The sequence below is a fragment of the Ricinus communis genome, chromosome 3, assembly GCF_019578655.1.
Source record: "Ricinus communis isolate WT05 ecotype wild-type chromosome 3, ASM1957865v1, whole genome shotgun sequence".
Taxonomy (NCBI): Eukaryota; Viridiplantae; Streptophyta; class Magnoliopsida; order Malpighiales; family Euphorbiaceae; genus Ricinus; species Ricinus communis.
This window is the reverse complement of record NC_063258.1, coordinates 25,536,476-25,556,885: the sequence shown is the minus strand read 5'-3', so window position 1 is coordinate 25,556,885 and position 20,410 is coordinate 25,536,476. Positions and strand designations below refer to the sequence as shown.

General features: G+C 32.8%; 2 protein-coding genes across 2 annotated transcripts; both read right to left on the bottom strand.

The window, feature by feature from the left end:
• Positions 1 to 852: 852 nt before the first annotated feature.
• LOC8272210 (putative clathrin assembly protein At5g35200) lies at positions 853 to 6,616 on the bottom strand. Its single transcript, XM_002531901.4, has 16 exons — positions 6,421 to 6,616; positions 5,789 to 5,912; positions 5,631 to 5,700; positions 5,429 to 5,526; positions 4,479 to 4,620; positions 4,289 to 4,389; positions 3,956 to 4,039; positions 3,738 to 3,788; positions 3,574 to 3,639; positions 3,427 to 3,492; positions 3,229 to 3,309; positions 3,068 to 3,142; positions 2,390 to 2,539; positions 2,205 to 2,280; positions 1,807 to 1,919; positions 853 to 1,653 (listed from the first exon to the last, which is right to left on the bottom strand). The coding sequence occupies exons 2-16, from the start codon at positions 5,885 to 5,887 to the stop codon at positions 1,279 to 1,281; spliced, it is 1,647 nt and encodes a 548-aa protein (XP_002531947.2). The 5' UTR covers positions 5,888 to 5,912; positions 6,421 to 6,616; the 3' UTR covers positions 853 to 1,278.
• Positions 6,617 to 10,243: 3,627 nt separating this feature from the next.
• On the bottom strand, positions 10,244 to 19,917 carry LOC8272209 (N-alpha-acetyltransferase 35, NatC auxiliary subunit). The gene is made up of 16 exons (XM_002531900.4): positions 19,495 to 19,917; positions 19,311 to 19,378; positions 18,894 to 19,049; positions 17,986 to 18,153; positions 17,667 to 17,817; positions 16,582 to 16,661; positions 14,354 to 14,626; positions 14,132 to 14,275; positions 13,658 to 13,792; positions 12,810 to 12,908; positions 12,472 to 12,528; positions 11,981 to 12,185; positions 11,524 to 11,642; positions 11,157 to 11,225; positions 10,844 to 10,942; positions 10,244 to 10,746 (listed from the first exon to the last, which is right to left on the bottom strand). Exons 1-16 carry the CDS (start codon positions 19,631 to 19,633, stop codon positions 10,507 to 10,509), a joined length of 2,202 nt encoding a protein of 733 aa, XP_002531946.1. The 5' UTR covers positions 19,634 to 19,917; the 3' UTR covers positions 10,244 to 10,506.
• Positions 19,918 to 20,410: the final 493 nt, after the last annotated feature.

The window sequence follows — 20,410 nt, the reverse complement described above, 5'->3', positions numbered from 1 at the left end:
TCTATTCAAATTAAAATCTCAACTATCATTTAATGTAATTGAATACTTATTTTTCTGAACAAAATATAAGTGAATACTTTAAACAAAGTTAATTAACATTATCAGTCAACTTAGTCTAAAACTAAGATCAAGTTAACGGTTAATTCAGTTAAAAATCAAGCTGAATTCATACAAGTCGGACACTTTTCTTTTTTCTATATTACCACATCTTCTTTTCCCCATAATAATAATAATAATAATAATAGTAATAATTATGAAGAAGAAGAAATAAATAAATAAAATAAAAAAGATAATTTTATAAGTATATATAAATTGCCATTATCCGTCCCTTGTCTTACATTAAATATCAAATCAACTCAACGTTCAAATGGAACATTCTATAAAAGATGTATTCCCCTTTCTATTAAGGAACACCACCTCAACACAACACAACACAGGCAACAATAAGCTACAGGCAAAGACTCTCATCAGATATCATCAACAATGACTTGCCAATTTAAGAAGCATCAAGGACAAAAGGCATTCCGCAGCAGAGGGCATGTTTCATTTACATGGCCAACATAAATATACATTCAAAAGCCAAGCGTTTACTGATCTAAATTCAAAGCAACTTAAAATTAAAGTCTCTCACTGATAGGTGCCCTCACTCAAGTAAATGTAATGCTCAAGGGAAAGTTACACCTTTGTCTGCTGCTACAACAAAAGGGAGTTGCAGCTTTGTCTGCTACAACCAATGAGACGAAAATTCTTAAAAATTGATTTTGAAGCCACAGCGACTGCGGCATTACTTCATGGAAAACAGATATAAAAGAAAAAGAAAAGGCAGATGAAACCCAATAGTGAAGACTGCTGTTTCAAAAACCAAAAGAATATAGGAGCCACAAATCAAACTTGACATCTGTTCATTACATAAATGTGGTAATAATCACAGAGATTACAAATCATTTCTATCATCTATGGGTAAATCTTAGCAGGGAAAGGAATAGGGAGGGATAAAATTCCTGCTCAACCATAATAAACAATATAGCAGGTTGAATAAACTATAGTAGTTTCAAAAGCATTATTGCTAATTTTCATCAATGTAAATAATCACTACCCAAAACCCTTCCTCCTGCTAATTATTAAAGAAGAATCTCATTCTAATTGACTACTACACATACACAACATATGGTACAAACTGTCTAGTCTTCCCCAGTCCCAAAATCTGATGCTGATCAATCCCCTTGTTCTTTCTTTCCAGTATTTCCAGAAAAAGAATGTGTCTCGCATGCAAACCAACTACATAAGGCTCGAATATGGATTGTAGGCTTGAACAGGTGGCATAGGCATACCTGAGCCATATGTATGGACACCGGCTCCATAAGGATTTGCAAATGGATTTGACGGCTGTTGCTGTGGCCCCATCATCATCATCATTTGCTGCTGCTGTTGCTGCTGCAACATGAAGGCCTGCTGTTGATTGGCCATAGCAGCCATCTGTACTGAATGTGGTGCAGCCACTGCATTGGAGGCAAAAAAAGGATCATGTGCAGTTTGCGTCATGGGAGCATTCATTGGGGCTGGCTCCCAAGGGTTGTAGCTCACAGGCTGATTGCTTCTTCTGATTGCATCATCGTATAGGCTGTCTAAGGTGAGTTTATCTAGCCCTCCCGCCTTGTTAATGGACATGATTAGTGCATGTCAGTATTAGTAAGAACAGCACAAACACATCTTGTGCATGCACACTAAGTTGAGATAGTTTGCAACCAACTGATATTGTTCTTATACGACATTAAGAAATAAGGTAACTAAAATCAGCATAAATACCAGTTTGCTAGCAGCCGCGGCGCTTTCATTAGAACTTGGAGCTGTAACAAGTGCCAATTCCCAACCTGTTGTACCATTTGCTTGACTTGGGAAAGTCGTACTGGGTTGATCAGCTAAAACAACAGAAACCACACAAGAAAATATCAGGTTTTCCAGCAGTAAGCAAGCAAACTACCAATATTGTATATCCAATTAAAATAAAATGCCATGCTCTTAGTTTCTTTTGCTTCTTGATGATTTGAGGATTTACTCTTCCTAACATGGAATTCAACACATTACTCAGAACAAAGCATAATGGTCCTTTTATTTAATCAAAATCCAAACTGAGGTAAACTATTGACTTTTTGGGCCCTTGTTCAACATGTAAGATTAAGCCAGACAATCTAAAAAGAACTTACTGACTGGAACAATAGCCAAAGCCAGAGCATTCTTCTCATCTAGTTGTGAAGCAACCGGAGCAGGATCATCCAAGCCCTACCAATCCAAAGAGAGGGAAAAGCAGCATGTAAGGAAACCACGAAACCTATTGGATGTCCTTAGAAGAAAAGTATTTTTCACCCAAGCAAAAGAAAAATTTACTTACCAATAAGTCAGGCGGTTCAACAACAGGCACTTCAACTTTTACTGGTTCAGGAGGAGGCGGAGATGGTGGATGCTCTTCCTTCACTTCTGGTTCTTTTTTGTATTCTATAGCTAATACTTCCTTCGGAGCAGTAATTTTGTTTTCAACAACCTGCTTGATTATCAATTAAATTCTCTAATAGTTATTGCAAGATCTAAAGGGAAGTGACAGCTTAATGCACCAACAAAAAGTGGATATATATGGGCGCCATACTAGGAAAGTAGGACTTCACAAATATAACAAAGAGTTGCACATATCTACAGTATTGCACATAATTTAGAGAAGATATTGTCGTCTAATTCTTTAACATAATTTGTTGATAAAAGGTTCAAATGACGTGTTAGTATGTCAAAGTCAAAAACATTATATTCATGATAGCTTTAGAACACCTTGGACAGTATTAACAAACAAAAGCAGTATATTAATCTATTAAGATAGCCCAGTGTCAAAAAATCAGTTGGAAAGGTTTTTAGATATTAATCTTGCACAGCCAAGTGCCAAAAAACCAGTTGGAAAGTTTTTTAGATATTAATCTTGGACATTTCATATAGTTCCTAATGATCAGTGAGATATGATCTTAATCTTGTGCTATTTTCACCTCATCCAATAGAATTCATAAAACAGAAAGCATCCTAATACCTGTTCTTTGCGAACTGACATTCGTGGAGCTTCTCGCACATACTCTTCCATTGTTTGTAGGAACGATGCCGGAGGCTTCATATCAAAAATATTTATTCGAGGATTAATTTTTTGAATAAAAAAGAAAAATTCCAGGAGGCACCAGGATTGATAATAAGAACCTGCTCAATCTTAATAAATCTTTCTCCGCGGCCAATATCCATGCTCTTACATATCTCATAAAATTCTGAAAGTCTTTCCGCCTGAATGCATATATAGTTCAAAAGCATCCCCATTAAAATAGATCTTGTTATTTTTCAGGAACATTAAGAATTGGAAGATGGGTTAACCGTCAATGCAAATACATCTCAAAAAATTACCTGCTGACAAGCTCTCCTATATATATCTAGAGCCCTCATGGCATCAGGACGTTGCATTTCAAAGAACTGCCATTGATAGTTTTATAATAATTAGATGCTTTGCTGAATATTCAAGCTTCTGACCTAAAGAACCAAGGTTATGTTTACCTTATCAACCAAATTGGCAGTACCATCATTTATAGCTTGATATATTTTGACACTTTCAGAAGCAACCTAATATCAGAGATGACAATCAGGTATAAGAAGTCAATCCCATCCTAGAATCAGTCCAGCTAACACAAGGTAGAAGCAAGATGAGAAACTTCACTTACCAACGAAAGCGCTAACTGAATGACAAAGTTATTAACTGCTGCTCCTTGCGGCTGCAACAGAATAAAAAAGTACCATCCTCATTAAAATTAAAAGCAAATGAACCAACAAAAGGCAACAGCTAAATTTTAGGTTTAAGCATGCCATTTGCATTTAAATGTGAGATGCAATTCAAATGACAGAAATCCACTATAATGATTTGAGCTGGCTCCAAAATTACCTGACAACCAAGAACACGGAATAGAAGTTGTTGCAGGGCAGGAAGATGCTCCAGCAGTTCAGCTGTGTCCAGATCTTTAGTTCTCTGCATCAGGGTTTTATCAATGCCTTTAATAACCATCAGAACTTAGAAAAATTAAGGATAGCACTTAATTATATGTCATCAGAGGATGAGAAAAAAAGTTGCCATGATTTCACACCAGCATAGCACAATTTCCCAACTAACAAATTTTCAAGTTTGTACATAGTAGAGTACGTATGACGATATTCAATAAGGATAAGAAAAAAAATGATTGAAATATGCAACTGTAGGATAGGTAATGATAGGCCTTACAGGTCGATCTGTTTCAATATCATACTTCAGGACACGAAAGCATTCAAGCCTTTCCTCCAAAAATAAGGCATAAGTGCGAACCCAGGCAGAATAATCCCATGCTGCCCAACGCACAACACTAGATGTCATAAAGAAATTATTTAACAAGATAATACTTTTAAGAGTGGGGAAAAGAGAATAAAGAATATACCATTTGGACTGGAATCATCTTTGAAATGAGCCATGTTAAGCATATGATTTCTGCTTCTGCCATAATTAATAAGTTCCTCATGAAATGTGGGGTCCACTTCCCTCAGAGCACGATGAATAACAATTAAGGTTTTCAATGCAACCTAAGAACCAGCAGCATTCAGAGAAATGTACTAAAGTAAAATACATAAAAATGATTGACTTATTTTTTTGTAAACATTAAATCTTTGGAAGCATCAATTTCTGAAAATAACTCATTCAGGCCAATACAGTTAATGCATCTGATACACTGATTTTTGTTTAGCCAATCAGAACCTTTTATAGAAATAGAGATAAAAATCATAGCCATAACTGATAAAGTGCTGAAAGTTCAATGAGAATAAAACTCTTTTACAGTGCCATGTTTTAGAGCAAGATGGACATAACAGCACACAGCTGAAACAACTACTGATCTTTCTTTTCCAAATTAAGGTAAGTTATGTAACAGAACCAAAATTTGGTTCATACATTTGATTGGGAAAATATATTTTTGTTTATTCCTTCTTATGGGACGAAATTAGTACAGATACACTAGAAACTACGGAAAAAATAACAAAATGCCATACAAAGTATACAAGACACTGTCCGCCATAATCCACCAAGCATATCTTGGCTTTGATATCATCAACCTCTCCTTCAGTGTTAGGCCTTTATTAATCTAACGGATTCTTTAGCACTCCAACAACTGCCACTACTTGTGCATTTTCTATAGCTTATATAAATCCAGCTACATGGCAGTTCTAATATACATGAATAATTTAAACACAAGCATAGGCACTAATATAAATTCAAGGGATCCTCATTCTATGCAAGATAATAGAATGATAATCTGGAAAATTAACATAATAGATTTCATTTGCTTCATGCCTCTAGGTATTGGATCAAGAAATAGTATTAATGTGACGCACATACCGCCCAGTTATGCGTCTTCGATAACCTTCTGGCAAGAGCATGAATGCAATAAGCGACATCAGCCCGAGGCCTAGTAGCTGAAATGGCAGCAAAAATAGCTGCAAAATAACACATACATATCAAATGTGTAAGGTCCCCCATTCATTCGCTGTTTACTCTATCAGTGCACCAAAGAAATACAGTCAAAATAAATGTTGTTTACCTCTAATGTGTCTTTCCTTTGCAGGCCTCTCAACATGATTTGTGGCCTTAACTATAGCAATATCCAATTCCTAAAGAATTACAAAACCAAAGCAAACCAAATTAAACTTAGAATGACCATACATGCACAAGTGGATAATGATTTGATATAAAGCACACCTTGTAATCACTATTAACTTTGGCCAATGAAACAGTGGTAGTGTCCTTAAGGGCCCCCAGTGCTTTCCTTATGCTTTTCTGAGTACCACCTCCAGACATTCTCTCTCCCTCCCAATCAAAAAATCTGCAAACACCCACCGCAAAAAATTCTCTATTCAAAATGGTACACCATAAAGTCTTATCAATCAATCTTACATCATTTAGTTTAAATAAGTCTCAACAATTCACTCTTTCACAGTTATACACCATACAGTATCATCAAGATTTAGAGCCTTTGACTTGAAGTTTCACATTACAAGAATTTAGATCCAATCTGATAACCATTCATTAGTGATTTTCCTTTTCAATAAAAAAATCAAATCATATACAACGAGCCGAAATGTTTTACCAGTATGGCAAAGTCAAAAATAAAACAAGAAATCAAACTTTTAAAAAAAAAAAAAAAAAAAAAAGAAGAAGACAAACTAAAACCATCAAAGATAAAGAAAGACGAAATTAAATGACCTAAAAAACAAAGATTTTAAAGAAAACAGAAAAGAAGAGCATCTGGCAATTCAAGAATTGAATTAAAGAAAACACGTAACCATAATATAAAATAAATATATAAATCAAAAGAGGTGATTTTCAATTACCTGAGGCTGAATTGGAGAGAGGGAGAAAGAGAGATATCAAGGAATCGAGAAGAAGAACAACAACAACAACAACAACAAATGAGAGAGCGCTGAAGAAAAATGAATGGGAATTTTTGAGCTGGGGAAGAGGAGAGAGAGTTCGGTTTGGTTGGGCCGTCGGCGTCGTTGTACAAATATTATTATATATTCTTTTTCCTTTTTAAAAAGAAATGAAATTCAATAATAAATAATATTTTAAATTATTAATGTTCTGTTCTGTGTCAGAAGAAAGTTGTAGTACAGAGTAACACTACTGCTGCCTCCTAAAAGAGGTCAATTATTTAGATGATTTTCTTTTTCTTTTTTTCTTTTCTTTTTTTTTTTTTGCCCTTTTCCCTTCTCTACATTCTCTTCCATTCTTCTCCTCCTCCTAGTTTTGCCACGTCATCACCATATTCTTCTTTTTTTTTTTTTTAAATTCAGTTATTTGATTCTTTTTTATTCATTCATTTAATTTCTCACCTGTTATTATCTGAAATTTACCAATTTTATCTGATATTAATGAATGTAAATGTGACCCATAACTAAACCCATGATGTTTTGTATTAGTAAATTTCAATTAGGTTAAATTAGTTTATTTTCTGAAGCATTATTAATTTTAGTTTTTAAACCGGGGGTAAAAAAGTAAAAGATAAAATAAAATATAAATTTTAATTCGAGATTAATCATTTATCATCAGGCCATGATTATGGATTATATTTTCAAACTTAATTGCTAGTATAAAATATTTGAGAGAGAAATGAAAAATTGATTAAAATAACAACATATGAAAGCAATAGTTATAAGTTAATGGCTCTTTGTGTGTGTATTAAATGAATTATTGATTCAACATGGAAGTGTTAAGAGTACTCAAAGGATTGATGAAAATCTTGAGCTAGAATTTGAAGTCAAGAGACAGTGCCAGCTAAAATGAAAGACACCAATTTTGAACTTTACTTTACTTTCTTACAACATTTTGCCCTTGGATTTTAGTAAAACTACCAAAGGAGGGGAGGTTTGCTATTTTAAATTTAAAGTGTGTGTGTGTGTGTGTGTTTGTGTTTTGTGTTTTTTAAATCAATTGGGTCCACTCTCATCCTTAATTAATGATTGTCATCATCAGCACACTGCCATCATAAATAAATTAAAGACTTCCTGTGTGTTTGATGGAGGAAAGGCATATGGGAAAAATAAATGGATTAAATGAATGTGTAATTTGAAAAAATAAAAATGGTGGAGTTCTTACTAGAGTAATGTACTAATTTAAGTTTGAAATTTATTATAATTTCACTTTGATTTAAGAAGGATAAAGTAAAAATCATGTTAAATTGATGGTGATTTTATTTCTTTATTTAGATAGAAATGCTTTAATTTAAGATATTATTGGCATTTTTGGTTTGGATTATCAACACATTTTGTAACTCGTAATTAATACGGTGATAGTTGGTAGATGTTAATTTGGTAAAATTAATTATAAAAATTTTAATTATTATAATTTTTTTTATTAATTTATATCTTTAAATAAAATATAATAATGATAAATTATACCTTTAATAGTCATTTAACATACTAACAGCAACCACTAATAAAATTTTATTAAACGATTTAATTTATAAGTCATCAACTATTAGCTACCAGCTGTATCGATTAGTTGAACCAAACATGCCTCAAGTGGTTGAGCAAATATAGCCACTAAGAATTTGTTCAATTCAGCCAATTAATGCAGCTAGTAATTAACAAAATAAATCATTTGATAAAATTTAATTGGTTATTGATATTAATTTATTGAATGACAATAAAAAATAATTTATTTTTAAATATATTTTATTATATTAAAGGTTGGAAAAAGAATTGCCAAATCTGATGTGGATCCTACAATTTCAACTACACTAAACCTCATGATTAATTTAGCTTAAAAGCTAATGAAAGACTAGTTAAATATATCAACAATGGCTGGTTAGAAAAAAAGAATATATTAACAATAGACTTAATAAAACGCAGAATACTCAAAATGTAAACTAAATATTATTCATAAACACTTTTTATGCATTAAATGTACAAAACAAATTAAAGCTACGGAAGTAATAGTGTGAACTTTTTCCCTTCATATTTTGATTGGCCTCCTAACATCCTTACCACCTATTGTGACTTCTAAAATAGTAATATAGGACAGATCAAGGGGCAAATTTGTAACATGATCACATCACAGTAGGTGCTACGTGGAAGACAGATCCACCCGCCAGCAGTGATTCTAAAATAGTCCATGATGTGTGCCACCCATATACCAGAAGAACCATTAGAGAAAAGACGATCATACCCTTCTTATAAAATATTAGAAGAAAACAAATTTACAAGACAGATCCCATGTCAATTCAAGGGCAATTTTTTCTTTTAATAATTATTTTTTATATTTTATTAACTACTATTTTTCTCTTTTGTAATTTTGATGTTTAAAATTGGATGTGGGTCCCATGTAAAGGTCAAGTTAGAATAGAGATGAGCGCCAACCCACTTCCAACCTGTGGACCAGGTGGCCTTTGGTGTACTGTGTTTCACGGAATACTACTAACTGAAGCTTGTGGGCTCCACTTCTATTTATTCCTTTGTTTTTTATAAGAAAAACGATTTATAAATGTGTGCCGTTCGATCACTTTTTACTTACATGTACAAAAGATTTTGTTTCTGTTCTCTTAAACTTGAGCAAATATGCATAAAAAGTTAAACACAGTAGCACTGCTGCAGATTATCGAAAAAGTTAACATTTGAAATTCTGAAACAGCTGCATTTTGTTTCCTGGATATCATGCATGGTTTTACCATATTACCCATGTATATAAGATTTAATAGGGTAAACAAAAGAAGAGTTACTTTGTATTGTGGAGCTGAGTTAAAGCTCTTTAACAAAAGGGCTAAACAAAATCTAATTCGAGTTCCAATATGTTAGAAAACCTGCTTGAAATTTCTTTTCTAATGGGGTAAATATTAAGATGATGGAAGTAGGCCAAGGATGCAGTGCAGTGACCCTGAACAAATATCAGACCTTCAAATAATTCGAGGGAGGAAAGCTTTTCATTTTACCAGTTGAATGATTAGATGCAGCACTATTTCTTTCACTGTACTCTTTTGAATCCATAAATTACAGGTAAAAAGGAAATGCACTGTTCAATAACGGTTTCACCCACTTGAGTCCCAAATATTTATAACTACTATTGGATATTAAAAATCAGATCTAAATTATTTTTAATTTAATAAATATTTTATATAATTTAATTTTGTCAAATCAGCTTTTGAAAAAAAAAAAGGTATTAATTTATTTCAGAAAACAATTTTCAAACCTTAAAAAGAAATTATAGAAGAAAAAAGATAAGCAAAAACAGACCTGAACGTGTCATTTTATCAAATCTAGAAAGGAAAGTAATGAAAATGCGACTGAAGACTGGTCAAAACTGAGATGAACAAGTAGTTGACAATAAAGGAGTCAGAAACTCTCATCCTATGGACAATATTCACTTGCAAAATATTAGAATAGTATATATCAAGGTGGCTGAATCTTCTTTTGACTTGTCTCTTTGTTTGATTTCGAAGCAATATCTCTTCGTCAAGCCACCGTCTGGAAGTTGCCACATTGAGGAAATATGCAAATACAGCATAGCAGCCTAGAAACCTTGGAACTAAGACCACTTCAAACATAATATATTATTTTAATAACCTCGTGTAAACATCTGAACGATACTTGGCGTACAACATAATATTAGCCTACTGTATTATGTCCCGTGTCAGGTATCCCGAAGGGCATCAAGTCAAACTGTGAAGATAATTCTTTCCATATGCATAACGAACAGTGCTGCTTTTTTCTTTTTCTTTTTTCTTCTAAGAAAGCTCTTCTATTCATGGCAGATTATGGCTTTCATAATAAAAAAATAATAATAATGATTGAGAGAATTGATAAAACTTAAGAAGAAACAGAAAGCTAAAAAAGATACAAATACAAATGTTACAGTTGCTGTACTGACAAAAATGGCAACCTCTGAGTTGTTCCAAAACTGGTGATGTCTTTGAAAGAAACCCTTCATGATCTCTTAACAACAGCGGTTGCGAAGCAAGGGTGGTGGATGAACTCAAAAGAGACCTTCAATGATGGGTCAAGGGCTCCAACCTGGCAAATGACATTAAGGGCAATACTATTGTGCTCTGCAACCTGTTCCAATCTTCGAACTTCAGCTAATCTGTCTGGATCATTGGAAAAGCTACTTTTAACCTCCTTGGCAATCTTCTGAGCATCTTTGAAATAATTATACGTTGCTATGGTCTAAAGGCCAAAAAAAAAAAAAAAAAAGAAGGAAAATTAGTTGGGTTCCACAAGAGGATGGAAAAAATCAGCAGTTGAATGTCACAAGGCTACCCACAGAGAAACTAGCATAGGATGTAGATTCCTGGAATGACGGATACGAAAAGTGATCAGGGATGCAAGCTTTTTGTAGAAGCTCGAAATGCTGTATGAATCTCTGAAGAAAATAGTATATGATGTGAGATTCATTGATACATAATGGTCATATAGCATGTTAAATTAACTCTTCTTACCCTGCAAATAAATATAACATTCATAGCAAAGATTTAGCAATTAATCTCTAAAGGGATCAGCCATGTTGGAGATATATCTAATATCATGCTATTCATCAGTCACATTTTAACGTTTATACAGGAAGTATGTATTTGTACCTCATGCTCAGAATTAAATGGGCTTGGACTCTGTAAAATCCTCAGCTCGTTCCTCAGAGCAGCAAGTAGCTGCAAAGATTAACTCCTCAAGTATTGAGATGAAAATGAAAAGCAAACATTCAATGTGAAGAATGGGCAGGATCTATTGTTACATCCAACATAAGGAAATGGGAACGGTAAAAATCGGGAAAACTTATTTAGAAATATGCAGATTAGAATTTAAAACCAGCTAAATAGCCAAAGCATATGTAGGCTAATTACACTAATGGCATTCTTAATTAGGTAGTTCCCACAATTTATCAAAGATGAGCTCATTAGTCACATGAAAGGTTAAAGAAAATAGAGGAGAGAGGGGAGCCACAATTACCAGTGTTAGCCCTTCAGCAAGACATATCTGGCACTGAAGAAACAAGACTGCAGGAGGGATCCGACTTTCCCTTGTCAAATCCTTTGGAGAATCCTTTCTTTTCTTTCCTTTTCTTTTAGCTGATAAAAAAGATGTATGAATTAAATAAACTGACATCATTAGCTTCAGTAGAAACAGAATGTTAAAAGTGGAAAAACAAAGACTTTCAGCTTAGTCGCAATTTGTTGTTATTTCATAACAAAGTTTCCAATTAACATCTAAAGGAACTAAAAAAAGGAGTCAACTTCTTGTGAGAAAGCAGCATGAACATTTAATTTCAATGTTTTTTTCTTAAATAAATCTCTTTTATAATGTAAAAGCACCAAGAAATAATCCAGTTATTTGCACTTTTCTTTTACAAAGTCATAAGCTTTTCAGTCATCACAGATAGAACAAGTGAAAAAGTATGTTGACCTACCAGTGCTATTGGTCGCTGACATCTTAAGATGTGTTTTCTCAGCAAGCTTGATTAAGATAACATACAAGTACCAGTACACCATGCAATATTCACCAGGTGAATAGAGATCTAATTCAAAACCGAGCATGAGAAACCGGTGAGCAATCCAGTAAGTTTGCTCCTCCAACCAAATGAGTATGTGTTTAAATATCGTCAGCGAGACACTCTGCAAAAGTAGACAGGTATCAATGATCTAGTAACGAAAAGGAATTAAGTCAAGTGACTTATAGCATATGGAAAATCAAACTTGGCTGCACAACAAATCTCTTAGAATACATGAAACAGAAAGCTGGCTAGAACATTAACCCAAGAGCGAAACTTCTTATCCCTCATAAAAATCAAATATATCAAAGACAAGAATAAACAGAACACTAAAAAGCAAATATTCTGAGACAGGTATCAATAAAAAACATATATTGAACAAGAATAAATAAAACAAACAGGCAACATACCTCGCCATTTGATGTGTTTGAGACTTCTCTGTATTCCTTTGTAAAAGCAAGTTCTAGCTGTTAGTCAACGGATATAATGAAAGTCAGAATGTCTGCCATATCTCACAGATCATCTTAACAAGAACAGTCAGGGTCAGGAATTGTTAGCTCTAATTAATTCTCTTGAGTCCTAAGTACACTCACTGTGAGGTAAGGAAGTCCATCTAAACATGCAAAAGTATCAGATGATGTGCAAAAACATAAATGCTAGTAAGATTAACCTACGCTTAATCTAAAATAGCAAATATACTCTTGGATTAAGTTATCAAGCAGAGACAAAGGAAGAAAGATTGAGCCACCTGTACGTAAAGAATGCGCCAATCCTGCAAAACTTTCCCAAGTTTACGCCTCTGCCATGCAGCATTTGTACAGAGAATTTTAAGCATATTGATCACTAGCTGCATTACAATGAAATGGTCCACATGTTAGCAAGAAATTTCAGAAATTTCCTCTCTGCAATCCAAGCATGTATTCCAGTATGAGTTTTACTTGTAAAGAATTTTAAGCATATTGATCAATAGCTGCATTAAACATGAAATGGTGCACATGTTAGCTGGAAATTTCCCTTCCCTATTCACTCCAACCATGTTTTCCAGGATGTTTTTTACTTTTAAAGAATGTTACATCTGCCCTGAACCAGTGCTTAGCTTGACCTTTCCTTCTGATGCAGTTAGAGAATTACAAATTTAGAAATTATTTTGATTTAATTACTAATTATGAAATTCATTTTTTTTTTTGTAATTATTGATGAATTCTATTCTCAGTAGGAATACTTAAATTTATATTTTTATTATCTTATTAAGTATTGGGTTAGAGATCTCCTGTTAATTTTGGTTTAAACTTCCTAACTCAGAAGTTTCAACTATAACAGTGTTAAGATTATCTTTGGGGTTCTAAATAATCCATGTAAGCTACCTATCTTGTTAGGTTATGATTTCAATGATCAGAAATATTTACCTAAGCTAGTTTTTTTTTGTTACATATGCTGTTCCTTAGTGGTTCTACATCACTTACATCTCGATTTTCAACCAAAGTAATTCAGCAGAAACACAGCTAAACAAGATGGAAAGTCAAAGACATTCAAAGAAAAGAAAAAAGGAAATAGAAGGTTAAAGATACTATACTAAGGGATTATAGTATTAACCACCTGTCCTAGTTGTAAAATACATTCATTCTTTTGAATATCATTGTTCTTCACAACTTCAGGCAAAACTGCTGCTCTAATAATTACAGCAAAGATTGAATCCCGTCCATAAAGTCTCCCATCTTGAACCAGCAGAAGCTGTATGAGTACAGGAATGTAAAGAAAAGGAGTTACAAGCATGAACCTTGTGTAAAGGATGGAGCAACAGAAAATAAAACAGTCAAAAATTAAGAACCTTTATCAGACAAAAGATTGCATTCCATGCACACTTGCACAGTCACAGTATCTTTTTAGAGGCTAAGAATCAAGAAAATGTAAAGCTGATAATTTTTTCCAAAGTTAAACAGAGAATCCTTGTTGTCTGGAAATTAACAACCTAAACCCAAAAAGCTATAATAACATAGGTCTTTGCTTTTTATTTTGAAAACAAAGGAGGAACAGTCCATTAAGAAAGATAGGAGGAAAGGAAAAAATAACCTGGAGGTGTGCTCTTGCAACCAAATCCGGTTGAGATTTCTGAAATTGAACCACAAAGCGCAAGAGAACTTCCAAAGATGGGTCCAATGAGTAAGAACAAATATAATCCAGGTCGTGAAGAAGTTTTTCAAAGTACTCAATAGCCTGGCAGAAAAAAAGACAAAATGCTTCAACAAAATAGTACATGAGAATATTTACCAGTTCTAATTCCAGAGTTGTCACCTTTTTCCAACTAAGAAGTTCAATTGATCGTGGTGGAGTGGGGGCAGAAGTTCTACTGTTTAAAGTAGCATCAAACCCAATTGGTCGATGTCCAGAAGCAGTAGTTCTACCTTCCATATCATCTTTACAAGCTCCATGAGCATTTGAAAAAAGGAATTCTGCTGATTTATAGATGGATTCTAGCTCTGAGATGCATGCAGTTATATGCTTTCTGGCCAACTCCATCCCCCTACCTTGTGGTCTCCTCATACAAGTGAGAAGGTGGAAAAAATGCTGAAAGTAGAGGAAAAGATGGTGAAAATACAAGTAGAACTATATAGTCATAAACATAAGTATATAATGCTACAAGGGTCATAAATATAAATATTTAGAGCTACAAGGCTTAAGCACATAAATGCTACAAGGGAAAACTAAATAAACTTAACTTGCAGACAAGCATATTTGCTCAAAGTGAATGCAAAGGGGGGAAAAACATGATCTCGGGAAAGAAAAATAAAATCAGTAATATTGACAAGCATTCACGTCACCGTTAAGATAAGGGTTAAATACTATTTACCCCTTGTGGCTTAGTCTAATATATGAGTCAGTCCCTAAATTTTTTCTATTACATTAAAATCCCCTTGAGTTTTAATAAAACTAACTACTATTCCCTTCCGCGTTAATTGAAGGACTAAACTGGTAATTTAAAATTACAATTTGATCCTTAGACTTATTATCAAATATCAAACTCGTCCAAAATTAATTTCATTATCAAATTAGAGTAAAATCTTATTTTTAGCACAAGTTAATTTTAGTGTCTAATTAAAATAATAAATTTAATATTCTTTTTCTTGCTCTAATTTTTTATTTTTAATACAATTTAATTCAAGCAATTTAAACTACTTATATTCACAATAATATTATTAAATTACTATATAATTTAATTTTAGCTATTAATATAAAATAAACATTTCTAGTTAAAAAATATCATTCTATTGTTAATTTTATTATATATTATAGTTAATCTATATAAAAAAGAGTAAAAATTAAATTAAACAATCATATCTTAATCTAGTGAAATAATCTAGACATACCAAGTTGACAAATTCACTATCAATGAATAGATCGTGTTAATCTTGTATGTTAAAATTGAATTTTTTATCAACTATTGAAATGAGATTAATATAAGTACAATTTTTATTTTTAATATAGTTTTATTTTAGTGCCTAGTAAAAATAATAATTTGCAACTATTTATTTTATTTAAAAGTTTAAAATTAAACTACATATTAATTTAATAATATTAATAAAATAAATATTTTTAATACGTCTAGATTTTCTTAGAATTAGATTATACTAAGAGAAATAAAAGATATAAACAAGTAAAATCTATTATTTAATTAGACACTTAAATTAACTTGTGCTAAAAATAAGATTTTATTCTAATTTGATAATAAAATTAATTTTGGACGAGTTTGATATTTGATAATAAGTTCAAGGATCAAATTGTAATATTAACTTACCGTTCAGTCCTTCAATTAACATGAAAGGGGGTAATAGTTAGTTTTATTAGAACTCAAGAGAATTTTAATATAATAGAAAAAATGCGGAGATTGAGTCATATATTAGACCAAATCACGAGGGGTAAATAACATTTAACCCTTAAGATAAATAGGGATATCCATATGACAAAAGAACAAATAAGTAAAACATCTAATTATCAACACCGATTTATAACCAACAAAAAAAGGAGAAAAGAAAACAAAAAAGAAAATGATATGACAATAAACAATAAGAGAACGAACGCGAAAGTAAACAATAGGAGATACAACTATACAATGAACATGCATTTCAAATTACGTACAAAAGAAAAAATGAACCCTTCCTCAACTCAAGTAGGAGATTAAAATATCAAACTAATAAAAAAGAGGAATAAAGCAAGGTGGAGATCAAAAGTTGATGGGCAAAGTGATAATTTTGTTTTTGTTTTTCTAAAATGACAATTTTTCTTAAACTCGAATAGAGGTATTTAGTATTCTCAAGTGAATTATAGTTTTTGGCATCGATGAAGACCTCAAAATTCCTAAAACATGATCACATACCAACAAAACCAACACCTGAACTGTGGTGGTCACAATGGATTATGAAACAGCTATAAAAGAAACAAACCATAATATAAGAGTGAGAAGAAAATAATTTACAGGCAAGAGTCGATATCATCCAGAATTAAGTGCAAACACAGGATAAGACCTTACGAAAACGTATGCGGCACAACAATGCTTTGCAGTAGCCTTCCTCCAGATCAAGATTAGTCTGTAACGGCTCTACATCTGTTCAATAAAATTAACATTTAGTAAGAAGAAAATACAAATTTCAATTTTTATTAGCATCAGGACTTAAAAAGTCATAAGCCACTAACATTAACCAGATGGACTTAAAATTCAACTCCCAACAACATTAACCTCAAAGGCCACTCGGTCAGTTACAAGAAATTGCCACATGGCAAACATCACAGATATTAAAAAAATCTCATTTACTAGTTGTGACTTTACATATAAAATACAGTGCCAGTGAACAAACAATGATATTCGACTTGCAAAATAACTCAACACTCAACAGGAATAAGAAACCACAAGTATTTTAATATAAAAGACATTCAAATGCAGTGGAAACTACTTCCATTAGAATCATTCGAGTAATTATCTGGGCTAAGATGATTGCTACAATAAAATCGCGAACATACTGCTGAAGACATGAATTATTGTAAAAAATGAGTCCTTTTTTAGTGCTGAACAATTGAAACAAATATTACATGAGCTATTTAAGAAATACATAAAGAATTTTCATTTAAAATGTGGACCTTTCTGGTATTTTGATGCATGCAATTATAATATAATTGATCTTTACATTAGTATATCCACTTCTGACAGAAATTGTCAACAAGGTATTGATTAAGTATCACTTTTAATTGCTAGAAGCATTTTGATTAACTGCGATGGGCTCAAGTTAAGTCCTTGAATAAAAGAGATTTACACAGCTGATTATGATGTAAACAAGTTATGCTTCTTCATTGGAATTCAAAAAGCTATCCTACTTGAGAAAAATATCGCACAAAGGAATGTAGAGGGTTAGTTGATTTTTCTTTTTCTTTAAGCAGTTTGTTACGAGAACAGTAACCTCAACCTTATGAAAGAAATTTTATTCCTTCCAGTTTGGTTCCTCAAGGTTAAATTGGAAATAATCATCAGTTCCAGTGAATATATCATATAATCAGGTCCTCCAAAAATATTAATTATCATGCTTCTATATAATTTGAGCATATTGTGATACAATACCCTCTAATATTTTTCTTTTTGATGATGGGGCTCTGCAAGCACGCAGTTGGCGAGAAATATTTTCTTCGACAGCATTCAACAAGGATAAGCACTTTTCATCTCCATCGCCACAAAGAGGAAGGCCATAAGCCATTGTGAAAAGATCCTCTTCCTGCCAAAAGAACCAAAACAAAAGATAAATGGCGAGCACAACAAGCCTTTAACCATTTTTTATCAAGTTTTATGCATTATCATTCATATATAAATAAAAGTAATGCTGAAAAACCATCTATTATTTCCATAATAAACAGAGGCCAAAAGAGCTGCTGGAATACTTTACTTCATGTGTACGCGTTTCTGATACAACTGAAACAACTGCTTTGCATGTTGCACGAATGACTTTACAGTAAGAGTCCAATAAGGGATGTGATGCTGTCCTCTCGGGCTTCAAGAGATAGATGCAAGAAAAGACAGTTTGTGCCAAAGAGTGACCCCTGTGCCATGTTGCCTGTCATATAAGGCTGTTGTTTAGAAGTCTTTTCACACTCTTAAGGATAAGAATCAAATTTAGAATCTCTCCTGCTACCTTTCCATTCTTTTAACACATCAGACAAGATCCTAGCTGGTAATAATTTGTGTATCTAGAAGAAATAAACACATGAGAGGGGAAAAGCCACTAAACATGGAGAAGAGAAGACATGATGCACGCAAACAAACAAATAGGCATAACTAACTTGCATAAATTATGTATCTACTGTTCACTAACATGTCTCTAGCTTTCTTTCAGCAAAAAATAAACAAATAAATAAAAGGGAATCCTGTTACTTCCAAAACGTCACTTGAAAAGTTCATGAAAGAGAATACCTACGAGTACAAGAGAGAGGTGTGCACTTCATATAAACTAGGCAAATGGCAGATGGGTATTAAATAAGTAGATTATGTATTAAGAAGCATTTCAGAAGTACATTTGGATGACATATACCAGCATGGTCGGGGCTATGAACAAGATTTCTAAGATTAAAGAACAATAGCCAAAACAACTTTGCAACTTCTACATTCAGCAATGAAGCCTGCTCTTCCTTTTTCTTTTCTTTAGTCACATGCCTTTTCCACTTAAAAGGTTCAAAATAACTTTAATCCTACTTCCTTTAAACATTAGGGTCTCCCACAGTATGAAATGGTTGTTTATGATATTCCTCTCTGTCATATAATAAACCTCATGTTGAAAAAACAAAAAGAACACAATACCTCACAAGCTAGAAGATGGTCCATGATATCAATGGTGCATTGGACATCAGTGGTTTTGTCAAAGCTAATAGGAATAGGAGCAGCACCATCTTCGATTGCTTCATCAACAGAACAGTATCTATTGATTATACCTGAATCCATCTTTGGATCCATTATCTATAAAAATCAACAAACACTTAAAGTCATAGATTATAACTTGATAACTACAGTAAAGCAACAAACTCTTCCATGGTACAAAGACTTTATAAATCAGACATTTTTTACCTAACTGTAGAAAGACTCTGTCATTCTTAAGGCAATGCTATACTAAAAGAAGATTTAATATAGATTTTTAAGAAAAATATAATTGACTTAAACTCTATTAAATGAAAACAATATGAAATAGCAATAAGTGGAATTTTCAAAGTTAAGAAATACCTCTAAAGCAGACATAGCAGCAAAAAGATTAAAATTCTCTCCATGAATAAGCTCTCCATCTCTAAGTTCTGCAATCAAACATTAAACTGTAAGTCACTATGTAATTAGGTTGTTAAAGAAGCATAACATTAATTAAAATTGAAAATCAGAAAAGGAGAAACCAATCAACAACAACAACAACAACCTCCACAGGCGGCTTCTAGGAGGGTGGACACGTCAGCCCATACAGTGTCTTCGGTAGCAGGAATATAAGATGCGGCGGACGGCTGCCGTGAGTGGCGGTCCATCGGTTGTCTTTCTATGTTTTGCTTTTGCCACTCCATTTTAACGCTTTAGAGTATATAGTATAAGCAAAGATTCTTTGCTTTGATTCTAATGGCAGACTCACTCTGCGCGTGAGAGAGGGTTTTAGGGTGTTTTTACTTGGATCGGGTTTAACTCCGATTACCGGATCCTGTTTCTGAATGCATTCTATGATGCATTTGAAAGTTTTATCTTAAATCTTTAAAATAAATTGTAACTTTACTTTGGAATAGGAAAAATAATTTATTTTATGCGCATGCAGAGGATCGTAAGCAAATTACTTTTAGTGTTAACCATATTTAAAAATAAAAAATAAAAAAATCGGGTTCTGAGTCTAAATGGGTAAAATTTGAGGATGATATGTCTCAGTTCGGATTCTTTGTAGGCCTGACACACTAGGTCCTACTCCGAGTCGTGGGTTACGTCAAGGCGACCCACTGAACCATATTTATGGATAATTACTTCAATAGTATCTAGAGTTTTTCAATTTTAACAAATCAGTGCGTGAACTTTTATTATTGACAATTTGGTTATGCAACATGTAAATTGGCAATTATTTGGTGTTTTACTAGGTTAATGCTCACATTGAAAAAAAGGTCCCACTGGTTGATGATTTGTAACAAAAGTTGCTGACTCAATATGCGGTTGAGTTTCATATGCTTCTCGTAAAGATAAAATTATACAAGTAAGCTTCCTTATATTTTCTTTAATTAATTTAAAAGGGAAAAAATATTTAACATATAAGACTTGTTTATTCTTTCTAAAATTACCACCGAGTTCTACTGAGTTGAATTTGG

Excerpts from the sequence above, each read along its gene's own strand:
- LOC8272210 (XM_002531901.4), bottom strand. The coding sequence starts at position 5,887 with ATGTCTGGAGGTGGTACTCAGAAAAGCATAAGGAAAGCACTGGGGGCC. Across the intron at positions 5,701-5,788 it reads AAGTTAATAGTGATTACAAG|GAATTGGATATTGCTATAGT; the intron begins GTGTGCTTTATA and ends GTAATTCTTTAG. Across the intron at positions 4,390-4,478 it reads AGATGATTCCAGTCCAAATG|CATGGGATTATTCTGCCTGG; the intron begins GTATATTCTTTA and ends TGCGTTGGGCAG.
- LOC8272209 (XM_002531900.4), bottom strand. The coding sequence starts at position 19,633 with ATGGAGTGGCAAAAGCAAAACATAGAAAGACAACCGATGGACCGCCAC. Across the intron at positions 17,818-17,985 it reads CAGAAACGCGTACACATGAA|GAAGAGGATCTTTTCACAAT; the intron begins GTAAAGTATTCC and ends TTCTTTTGGCAG. Across the intron at positions 12,529-12,809 it reads GGCGCATTCTTTACGTACAG|CTAGAACTTGCTTTTACAAA; the intron begins GTGGCTCAATCT and ends GTTGACTAACAG.